This window comes from Anabrus simplex, chromosome 1, assembly GCF_040414725.1.
Source record: "Anabrus simplex isolate iqAnaSimp1 chromosome 1, ASM4041472v1, whole genome shotgun sequence".
Classification (NCBI taxonomy): domain Eukaryota; kingdom Metazoa; phylum Arthropoda; class Insecta; order Orthoptera; family Tettigoniidae; genus Anabrus; species Anabrus simplex.
Window position 1 is genome coordinate 396,371,886 of NC_090265.1, and position 12,121 is coordinate 396,384,006.

The window sequence follows — 12,121 nt, forward strand, 5'->3', positions numbered from 1 at the left end:
ACCTCAAAATGACGAAATATGACCTCAAAAGTGACGAAATATGACGTAAAATTGCAAAATATGACCCTAGAAGGTTAATAAAAATATGGCCATTTTAAAATAAATTATAAATCGAAACGGCAAGTCCTCTGATACATATTGTTAACTAAATAGGCGGCAGCATTGAACCACGTCCCACACCTGGCTGTGGAGGGACTGGTGTCGAAGGAGCTGACTCCTTGAAAGTCGCAACCAGCAGTGGTGCTTTCAAAAAATATTTGACGTTAGATATTCATTTATCGATTTCAGGAAAATTTCCACGAATTTCTCCTGCCACCCTAGCGCAAGGCAAGTGAACTGAATCATTCTTGGATAAAACAGCTTGAGGACAGCTTTCACCATGTACGGAGCAGCATCAGTAACAAAGAGAACAATGTTTTTCCTCTTAATTTCATCCTTCCACAATATTTTTAGTGCATTATCAAAAAGAATTGCAATCGTTGAATGATTTGCTATCTCTGAAACTTCTGAGGTTAGAAAAATATCCCCAGGGGTGTTCCAATAATTACATTCCCTATATATCTACCTGAAGTGTCCATCGTCTCATCAACAGATATCCACATCTTATTGTCTGCTACACTGTGTCGTATTCGATTTAGAGTATCTTCATAGCAATGCGATAAATAGTTTTTTCACAGTGTTAATTCTGTAAGGAACAGATTTTTTAGTGTATTTTTCCAGGAAATTCTTGAAATGGGGATTGTTCACCTTGTTTAGAGGAACGTTTGCAGACACCATCATCTCACAAATTTCCTTTGAAAAATCAGAACATCTGTCCATCACTGAAGATATAACAGCCTCATCGAATATCAACTGCTGCCTCTTCTTATCGACATGTTGTCGTTTGACTTTGCTGCTGTGGTTTGCCGTGTTACAATGTTGTTGCACATTAAAACGTTTTTCAACCACGCCTTTCACTTCACACAACTTGAAAAATAGAACTAAACCGTGTGTACAGAAATATTCTTCTTCAAATTCCTTAACAAAGCTTCGTAACTTAACACTAGTAGAAGACTTTTCCTTAGGCATACTGGAATGTGTGCTGGGATATGATCTACTGTGAACGGACGCTTATGTAAGTGAAAGGAGGTTGAGATTCTAATATTTGAAGAAAGACAAGTGAGCGATTACCAGAAGTAATTAGCTCACTGCTGGGACGGGATTTTCCGGATTGTTTCTGTCTCTACCTGGGAGACCGAGTTGCCGAGTACAGCGGGTTGGTTAGGGTGAGGTCTATGACCTTCACTGTATACAAAGAGTATTCCACTTGTATGAAGAGCGTGACACCGATAAGCAGTTTTGTGAACACTAGTTCGCATTCGGTAAGTTGAAGATGATTTTGCACACCACAGCTGTCGTCAAACCGCTGAAATATGACCAAAATATGACGTTTCTACTGAAATAGCTCAAAATATGACCTTATGGTAAAAAAATAGCCAAAATATGCATTTATATGACAAATGAAATCACTTAATTGTGACGATAACCACCTGATTTGCACCGAAATCCAATCAGACAAGAAAATAGGGACAAAAAAAAAAAGACTTTTTCTAAATATCCGAGCCCTACTGATTACAATAGTAGACACATCCATTCTCGATCGCTACAAATCGACATCAATGAATATATATAGATCAACTTACGAAAGTATATGCATGTTTACAACATTGCAGACCTGCATTTATAGATAAACTGCTGCTAAAGGGTACGTCATATCGACAAACGGATTGTGCCATAAGACGCCGTATTTTCGGTCTAAATGGCTGGTCCTATGATATTTTCTCGTATCTCATCTATTGATCGGTCAGATTGAGTTAGAAACGTTGAATAGGGTGAAATTTGGGTAAGAATGACTCACAGTGCATTACTTTCCGGATAATTATGTGACAGGTACAAACATAGCATTTGGCTCACATATGGCTACTGAATTGGCCAATGTTCGTGTGGATTTTGATGATCCTACATTTCCTATAACTGACTCAAAGTATGAATTATGCGTGAAAAAATGGCAATATCTACTTACAGTCGAGAAATAGAGACAACTCTAATGTATAAGGGACAAGGATACGACAAAATGGCATAGGACCAAAGTTGTAGATCACTCGAGATTGTGCCATCCGATTCGTGATAGGACTTACCGTTTAATCACGAAATGCCTCGAAACGTAGGTCTGCATCGTTATTAAAATTGCCTCCATTCTTCGATATTCTTCGGGGACAAAAAGCGAAAAATGTAAAGATCTTGAAAGTTTTCCGTCGGTTACAGGCTAAAAAGTATAATTTTGCCAAATTTTAATCTTCTAGCTCGTCTGGCAGATTGTGCCACAATCTTGATTTTGGGGGAAGGGAGTAAAAATTAGGACTTTCAGGAAACTATAAGCTAAAAACTATGCAGGTGGTCATTATTACCCCTTAAACGGATAGCTGTACGAAGATCTCGCCAAAATAGTCAATGTACAGAAACATGGTCGTTACGATATTATTTATATAGATAGGTAAGGAATCTGTTCCACGTACACCTTTTGGGCTATGTCCGCTGGACTTAGCCTGCAAAACCAACCGTTCATGATATCCCCCTTATTACTCCTCCCGTTGAAAAAATGCACTTGAGAAAAATGTTTTAGAAATAAATTTCCATCGAGGTTGTTCGATTTCCAGTCTGGTTGGTCTTGTATATATTGTGGGAAAATAAAATCACTGTTTCGGTTCCCTATAAACCTCCAGTCCATCCCCGTAATTTGAAATTGTATGGACCTTAAAATCTACCTTTGGACAGGCAGATGCTGAATATAAAGTTTGGTTGAAATATCTTCAGTAGTTTTCAAGTTATAAGAAATACGCTTTACACGGACCCGCTTTTGAGTTAAGTCCGTTGGGACTTGTGCTGAAAAACCGTCCGTTAATGATATCTCCCTTATGAATCCTCCTATCGAAATTATACACATGAGAAAAAGTTTCAGAAATTGATTTCTATTAATTTTGTATGTGCATATTTTGTGACAGTGCAAAATCACGGTTACGGTTTCGGACAAACCACCAGTAAATTTTGGTATTCAGAAATAATATTGGCCCTAAAACCTACCCAAGGAGAGGTGGATTCTAAATATCAAGTTTGGTAGTAATATAACCAGTAGTTTTCAAAATATAAGAACTCAGACAAACAAACAAACAAACAAACAAACAAACAAACAAACAAACAAACAAACAAGTACCAAAGCTAAAAAATATACAGATGGTCATTATTATACCTGAAACGGGTAACTGTACGGAAATTTCGCCAAAATAGTATATGTACAGACACACGGTCGTTACGATTTTATGTTATTTTATATAATTATATAGATTATATTAGGCTATATTTTAACTAAGATAGCTTATATATTGTAATAATCATCGTAGGTTTACTGTTACTAGGGTGTGCTACCTTGCTGTAAACCTTAAATGTTATCTTGGGTATTCAGCCCGAAGGCTGGTTTGATCATCCACAGCTATGCCAACAGCTGTCATAGATGGCCTAGGCATCACTGAAGAGGCGTACTAGGGAAATGAATAGTGAGGTAGTTTCCCGTTGCTTTCCTCACATAAATAAATAAATAAATAAATAAATAAATAAATAAATAAATAAATAAATAAATAAATAAATAAATAAATAAATAAATAAATAAATAAGAATACTTTTGTGAAAGTAATTCAAATAATTGAAACGTACTTCTCAGAAATAATAAAGGACATCTCAGAGCTGGAATTGGAAGGAAATGAGTTAAATTTGTTGATCATTTACAAGAGTTATCCAGTTTCTGATCCATTTTACTCTAACAAATAGCAGAAAAACGGGGAATCTATCGGGTTATATAATGGAGAGTTTTAATTGGTTTTGCTGGGTAAACGCTGAATGTCACTAGAGATCTTTCACATGCCAATATCGTACGGTATGGAGAACGACACTATACAATGTGTCCATCGAGTGAGCTATGATATGGGGAGAAATAAATACACACTGGAATTAGTTATCAGCAGACGAAAATTCTCTAACAGCTTCCACTTGGCTAAATCTCAAGATTGGAAATCAACTAAGCATTTATTAAAAGAGGAACGGGATCATATATATTGTTAAGTTGTATGTTCCTACACTGACTGACAGTGACAATGCAACACCAAGGAGGAGTGGTTCGAAAGGGATGAAAGTTGGGGAAAAAACAGAGACGGCACGGATGAATAATTGATGTTTATTTCAAACCGATATGCAGGTTACACAATGCGCACGGCATCGACTCAGTAGGATGTAGGACCACCGCGAGCGGCGATGCACGCAGAAACACGTCGAGGTACAGAGTCAATAAGAGTGCGGATGGTGTCCTGAGGGATGGTTCTCCATTCTCTGTCAACCATTTGCCACAGTTGGTCGTCCGTACGAGGGTGGGGCAGAGTTTGCAAACGGCGTCCAATGAGATCCCACACGTGTTCGATTGGTGAGAGATCCGGAGAGTACGCTGGCCACGGAAGCATCTGTACACCTCGTAGAGCCTGTTGGGAGATGCGAGCAGTGTGTGGGCGGGCATTATCCTGCTGAAACAGAGCATTGGGCAGCCCCTGAAGGTACGGGAGTGCCACCGGCCGCAGCACATGCTGCACGTAGCGGTGGGCATTTAACGTGCCTTGAATACGCACTAGAGGTGACGTGGAATCATACGCAATAGCACCCCAAACCATGATGCCGCGTTGTCTAGCGGTAGGGCGCTCCACAGTTACTGCCGGATTTGACCTTTCTCCACGCCACGCCGACGCCACACTCGTCTGCGGTGACTATCACTGACAGAACAGAAGCGTGACTCATCGGAGAACACGACGTTCCGCCATTCCCTCATCCAAGTCGCTCTAGCCCGGCACCATGCCAGGCGTGCACGTCTATGCTGTGGAGTCAATGGTAGTCTTCTGAACGGACGCCGGGAGTGCAGGCCTCCTTCAACCAATCGACGGGAAATTGTTCTGGTCTATATTGGATATTGGAACAGCCAGGGTGTCTTGCACATGCTGAAGAATGGCGGTTGACGTGGCGTGCGGGGCTGCCACCGCTTGGCGGCGGATGCGACGATCCTCGCGTGCTGACGTCACTCGGGCTGCGCCTGGACCCCTCGCACGTGCCACATGTCCCTGCGCCAACCATCTTCGCCACAGGCGCTGCACCGTGGACACATCCCTATGGGTACCGGCTGCGATTTGACGAAGCGACCAACCTGCCCTTCTCAGCCCGATCACCATACCCCTCGTAAAGTCGTCTGTCTGCTGGAAATGCCTCCGTTGACGGCGGCCTGGCATTCTTAGCTATACACGTGTCCTGTGGCACACGACAACACGTTCTACAATGACTGTCGGCTGTGAAATCACGGTACGAAGTGGGCCATTCGCCAACGCCGTGTCCCATTTATCGTTCGCTACGTGCGCAGCACAGCGGCGCATTTCACATCATGAGCATACCTCAGTGACGTCAGTCTACCCTGCAATTGGCATAAAGTTCTGACCACTCCTTCTTGGTGTTGCATTTGCTCTGTCAGTCAGTGTATGTAGAAAGTGATTCGGAGACAAGCACACATGTTTTTTTTCTGCTGGTTGTTGTTAGGGCCGTGAATAAATATGACACCAAAATACTGTCCTGTTTCTCTCCTTTTCTTTTAGAATTTGCTTTACGTCGCACCGACACAGATAGGATTATGGCGACGATGAGATAGGAAAGGGCTAGTAGTGGGATAGTAGTGGCGGTAGCCTGAATTAAATTACAGCCCCAGCATTTGTCTGGTTTGAAAATGGTAAACGACGGAAAACCATCTTCACGGCTGCCGACAGTGAGATTCGAATACACTATCTTCCGGATGCAAGTTCACAGCTGCGCACCCCTAACCGCACGGCGAACTTGCCCGGTATGTCCTATTTAAAAAATAAAAATAAAGTTGAAATCTTTATGTTTGAACCTCAAGAAATATAAAATGATGAACAACGTAAGGCTTCGCTGACATACATTACAATATTTTCCGGTGCGAACACGTTCGCTTTTGTACGTAGAATGTTTTCATACAACTTACGCATGCATACTGCCTGAAGCATGGTACGGCAGGTGGTTTAAGCCGAGGGTAAACGAAGTTACTGTCCACCTCACAAACGCCGTAATCTACATCAAGTTCTTCCAGCGGGCAAGCCATTGGCTAAATGTTTTTTTAAAAATGTGTTAATTTACGAACTGTAAGGTTATTTGTACTTATCTCTCAAACATTCTGTATACACTAAGGCATTTTTTCCCACTTTTGCGTTGAAATGAAATGGCGTATGGCTTTTAGTGCCGGGAGATCCCAGGACGGTTTTGGCTCGCCAGGTGCAGGGCTTTTGATTTGACACCCGTAGGCGACCTGCGCGTCGTGGTGGTGGTGGTGATGATGATGATGATGATGATGAAATGATGATGAAGACAACACATAAACCCAGCCCCCGTGTCAGGGAAATTAACCAATGATGGTTAAAATTCCAGACCCTGCCGGGAATCGAACCTGGGACCCCTGTGACCAAAGGCAGGCACGCTAACCGTTTAGCCATGGAGCCGGACACTTTTGTGTTGTAAAGTTTCCACAAAGTGCAGGTAATTTAATAGTTGCAGACGTTTAGCGAATATTGCGTGACCGTGGTATGTTTTCGTTGAGTTCAGGGATTAGCTGACTTCAAGCTCCATAATGAACTAGTGTCACTGTGGTAAATTAAGGATAACATTATATTTACAATAGACTCAGATGAGTATTCTAATTCTCTTAGAATCAAACTAAGCAAACTGATACAACAAAATTGTGTCACAAAAACTGTGAAGTACAAACTAAAACGTATTTTCACTTAGCCTTTTTGTATAGTAATTAGAGTACAAATACTATTAATTAATACAGTTTCAAACGACAAATCACTGGAATATTTCATTTTCATTCTTTGCTATTTTCATGAGAATTGTCTTACGGGAACAATATTCAGAGATAGCTATTATGATCTATCGAAACTATTTAATTATTCTCCACTGGATGAGGTCTTTTATCTTACACCTTAGATTTTCGAGCTGGAGCAAAGTTTAAACAAATGATTGTTGAAATATTATTTTGTATTTATAAAATTTGATTAGTTGGTTATTTACTTCGGAACACGAATACTTAAACTGAAATGAATTTATTATTCTCTAAATAATTATGTGGATATGTTAGTACATATCCATTAAAATACAGTAGTTTAAAAAGCATTGATTAACAAGCAACTTTCTATCCTACTTTATAATAAAAAATAAATGTAGCTGTTGGCACATGCTTTTAAATTTATATATTCAACTTTACATTCGAACTAATGATAGGGATAGCTTTCCTGAAATTTGAAAAGCGTTACTAACCTAGCATTTATTTCAGGATCTGCTACTTGACAACAGCACGATTGTAACTTGGACAACTGTCATTGTTCCAGATATTCTATCTTCCAACTCAATTTTATTAATTCAGTGAATAAGGAACATTTTCTTACCTATAGGTGAATTAAACATTGGACTACCCATATTGTATGGCTGAACACATCCTTACCTCTTGAAGAAAGCCCACTTTGACATCAGGCACTTGGAACTCTGCAAGAGTAATTAAAGTGTCTCTGTAGCCAAAGAAAAAATCTTTGGCGGTCTTCTTAAAGAAAGGTTGTGCTCCAACCATCTTTAGACCGGCACTTGCTCCTAATCTCTGGAAGTAGTTCAACTGATAGGCTTGGTGGTGCATTGTCTGAAATACAGAAAATGGCGTGTTAGTTTCTGGGTAAATCAAGGTTATGCAGTGGTAGTTATAAAAGGATGTTCTGAACATTTCCATGATCTCGAAATAATTCTCTCTAAGTCCAAAGATGGCGATGTTCTTGTGATCATACAGATATTTTCAGAAAACGGTTTTCTGTTAAATATTGGAATATGTTTGTGTGAAATTATTTCACCACTACGCTTCATTACTAATGGGTTACGAATCACTAATGTATTTAAAGTTCTTAGTATAGAAGTTAAATATTATAATTACGGATTCTTTCAATAACTCTGTATTCGTTAGATAGAGCAGATCTAACTTTTATGAAATATGTTACCTTCTTGCTAGTTGCTTTACGTCGCACCGACACAGATATGGCGACGATGGGAGAGGGAAGGGCTAGGAGTGGGAAGGAAGCGGCCGTGGCCTTACTTAAGGTACAGCCCCAGCATTTGCCTGGTGTGAAAATGGGAAACCACGGAAAACCATCTTCAGGGCTGCCGACAGTGGGGTTCGCACCTACTATCTCCCGAATACTGGATACTGGCCGCACTTAAGCGACTGCAGCTATCGAGCTCGGTAAATATGTTACCAGTCACACGCTTTCATTCAATTATTTACTCTACTACGCTTTTCAAAGACTTTTCTCCATCGTCAGATGGTGAGATGGTAATATACCATGGTTTTCAAAGAATATTACGAGCATACTATTGCATTTAAGAGTAGGAGTTATGTACATTATGAATTTACTACACATAAGATGGTTCAGCTATAGATGTGTGCCGTCTCAGAAATATACATTATTCAATAACCTGATATTTCCGATTGAACATTTTATGGACAGAACAAGTACACTGAAGAAAATGGAAATTGCAACACCAAGAAGGAGTGGTGCTACATTACTGCAATTGAACATGCAGGACGAGTGTTCCGTTGTGATTCGATGATTACACTTTCAGGTCCCTCTGACCCCAAGTTGTTGATAGCGTGCTCTTCTCTGTCGTCGAGGCACGTTTGACGGGGAATACTTCACTGCACAGACTGCAAGTCAACTACGCTACACCAGAGTCCGTATACTGGAGTTCATTCCTCCGCGACCAATCACGTGGGGAGACCTGTAGCAACAATCCAATGGGTCTGAAACTTTGATCGTTTACATACCTACATGGCATCGTTCCATATCTTGAAAATCAACCGGTAAATGCCGAGGTAAATGCTGGGGCTGTACCTTAATTAAGGACACGGTCGTTTCCTTCCTATCTCATTGTCGCCAATAAGAGCTACCTAAATCGGTTCGAAGTAAAGCAAATTGATAAAAGGAAACTTATGTTATTTAACATGTATATTATCATTTGAAATTGCGTGCTCTTTTGTAGTATTATTTGATTCACTTCTGGGTATGATATTCACGGCATTAAATCCATCATAAATGAAAATATCCCTTGATGACCACTCCTTGTTCACTAGCAACTCGCAGAGCTAGCCTGCGTTGTAACTCAGGGAAAACCGCTAGAGCGCTCTGAACCTTGCGACTTGCACGTTCCCTATAGTCACTTGTCTTCGGTCCATTGCTTGTCTGATGCCGTCAGTTACTTTTATTAAGGCAGTTGCTGTACCATGGCCCTTCTTGAAGCCAGACTGCAGCGGATCCAGAAGGGAATGAGAGTGAAGGTATTCCTGGATTTGAACATGTACCGACCGTTCTAGTGCTTTGGAGAGGGCAGGAGTTATGGCTATGAGTAGGGCCCGGATTTTTATGTAATATCAAAATGCGAAATACGGACATACCCATGTAGTAAATATCAGTGAAATATGTAATATTCCTAAAATATGTAGTAATATTAATGCATTAAATTTACAAACATGTTCTTTTATTAAGATTTACGGTTAAGATATGAGACGATAAAATCTCTCCATATAAAACACTAACGTGTATATTTCACTAAACTCAAGCTCTTCAACCAGAGGGAGTTAAAATTTGCGGATTGTACGAACATCTTCCAAATCATCTGAACAGTACAGGAAAATCTTGCATTTCTTGAAAAGTTAACGGATATATATTTGTTTTCAAGATCAAATCATTAAATGATCACTCCAATAATTGCAGGCGAAGGCTTACCCTAACCTGCAATACATTCTGTACTTAGCAGGTTGCTAAGCGACTAATATTTTCATTAATGATTACTATATGTCTAGTCAGAGAGTATACACTTCCTCTGATGATGGAAGAATACTATTCTCTGCTAGATACTCTTTGATTCTCTAACCTCCGCCAGCTTCTGAATATACTCAACAGATGGCAGAACGTTCCTAATAACTTACCTGTTGCTAAGAGAAAACAGTGTACGTATCGCGTCGAGTAGCCTCATGTATGTCCATTAAATAAAACGCAGGGACTAACGCCCGGAAATGTGGGTAGTCTATTTACCCTAACCAGTAATCAGCCGCGACCAATTGTATGTTGTACAATATCGGCCAAGATCGTTTGAAAGGGTTAAGATCCAGATACGGCCGAACGATCGAAGCACAGAGAATATTGTATGGAAAGAAGTGTTATAAACTAAATTAAGAATCGATTACTATGTACCGATATTAAATGTTCTGAAAAAGGCAGGCGAAACAATATGATTGCGACAGGCATATCAAGACGAGTTATCTAACCTATTTATTTATAAATAATGCTGAGGAGCAGCGCACGGGTCCACTACTCCATATTTCACGACAAAGTTATCGTTGTTGCTTTAGATAATTTGCATAGTCTATCTCCTATTATCTAACTTTGACAGTAAGTATAGTTACCTAAGGTAAATCCGGGACAGATGCCGCCCCGGTAGAGATGCCGCATACACTGTAGCTAAAGGTTCCCATCGTTACAGCTAGATGGCAATATGTGTGGTTTTTCAGTTTCTAAGGAAGAACTACTGTCTGCGAGTGTGACGAAATTTGCTCGTACATTACGCCAATTATAGCCGATATCATGAGGCGAGTACATGTTTCCTCCTGACAAAGTTTTTGCGTGTGTTAATTTATTGTATATTAAGTTGGCTTCAAATGCTTAAATCAGACGTTTTTAGTACAGTAGACGTCAGAAACATAACTGTAGTTGAGAGTAAGCTAATTTTGGGCCATGATAGCCTTGAGGTATGAAAACAGGAGGGTGCGGCGTCTCTCCCTGATAGTTGGCCTTCGGGCTGAGCAGCGGTCGCTGTGCAGGCCAGAGCCATTTCAAGGGTGTAAAGTGCCGTGGGGTTTTATATAACACAGTGAAGAATCCATTGCACATGCACATTTATAGTAAATCGAAATTAAAATATGATTTTAATGTTGTAAATTATCAGATAGATTTTTTCCTTTGAATGATTATATTATGTGGATATAATTGTCTTGTAGTACGTTCTAGTGTTCGGTTATATTAAAGTTGAAGAAATTGGCTTAAATTTGATTTTGTCATTAATTATTTTACTCGCGGCATCTCTCCCGAGCCAAGTCGGCATCTATACCGGGATCCAGGGAGAGACGCCGCAGATGCAACAATTCCTTTGTTCACTCCTTTCTCCCATTTACTTTCAATTGCCAATATTTTGTTCATCCCTGATCAAATGTACATGTTTTCAAATTATGCTCGATGAATTTGCAACAATTTTTAAAGTAAATATACCGAGATATAACAAAAGACATAAAAAGTGCGGCAACTCTCCCGGAATTACCCTATTAATAATCATGTTTAGGGGATAATCAAAATACTTCAACTATTTAGAAAGATTAACCATACACTGAGAGTCTATCCAACCCTTGCCCCGTTTCTCTACAGGGTTAGGTATGAGGCTGGGTATGAAAATAAGATGAATATTCGTTGTGAATATTTATGGTCGGATGCCCTTCCTGACGTGAACCTCATCGGAGGAGTTAATGAGATGAAATGAATTACGTCCTATATTACACTAGGAAGGGAGACGGTGCAACGCTGTGCCGGCACATACGCTACTCCTGTTCTATAGCACCAAGGGGTCTACTCAAGGCTTAACGTCCCTATCCGACGGACGAATCACCATCAACAGCGTCATATGCCCTCACTCCATATGAGCACTGCAGAGAGGTTTGGAATTGAATCCAGGCTTTTGGCACGCAATCTGGTGATTAGAAACTGTGTACCAACACCTATACTACCCTGCCGGCTCACATTCTGATGATGAAGAACATTTTTCGACCAACGGGACTCGAATTGGCTAACCATAGTGTCAGATCATTTAGACTTAACTGCTTAACGACCATCGCAACGAGGCAGACTGCACT

At 40.3% G+C, this 12,121-nt stretch overlaps 1 protein-coding gene across 1 annotated transcript in view; it reads right to left on the minus strand.

The window, feature by feature from the left end:
* LOC136869341 (scavenger receptor class B member 1) overlaps nucleotides 1-12,121 on the minus strand; it is a 161,563-nt gene that overhangs the window by 39,215 nt on the left and 110,227 nt on the right. The window contains exon 5 of the mRNA XM_067144844.2: nucleotides 7,628-7,816. Coding sequence (XP_067000945.2) covers nucleotides 7,628-7,816 — 189 coding nt within the window. The remainder of the gene's footprint in view (nucleotides 1-7,627; nucleotides 7,817-12,121) is intronic.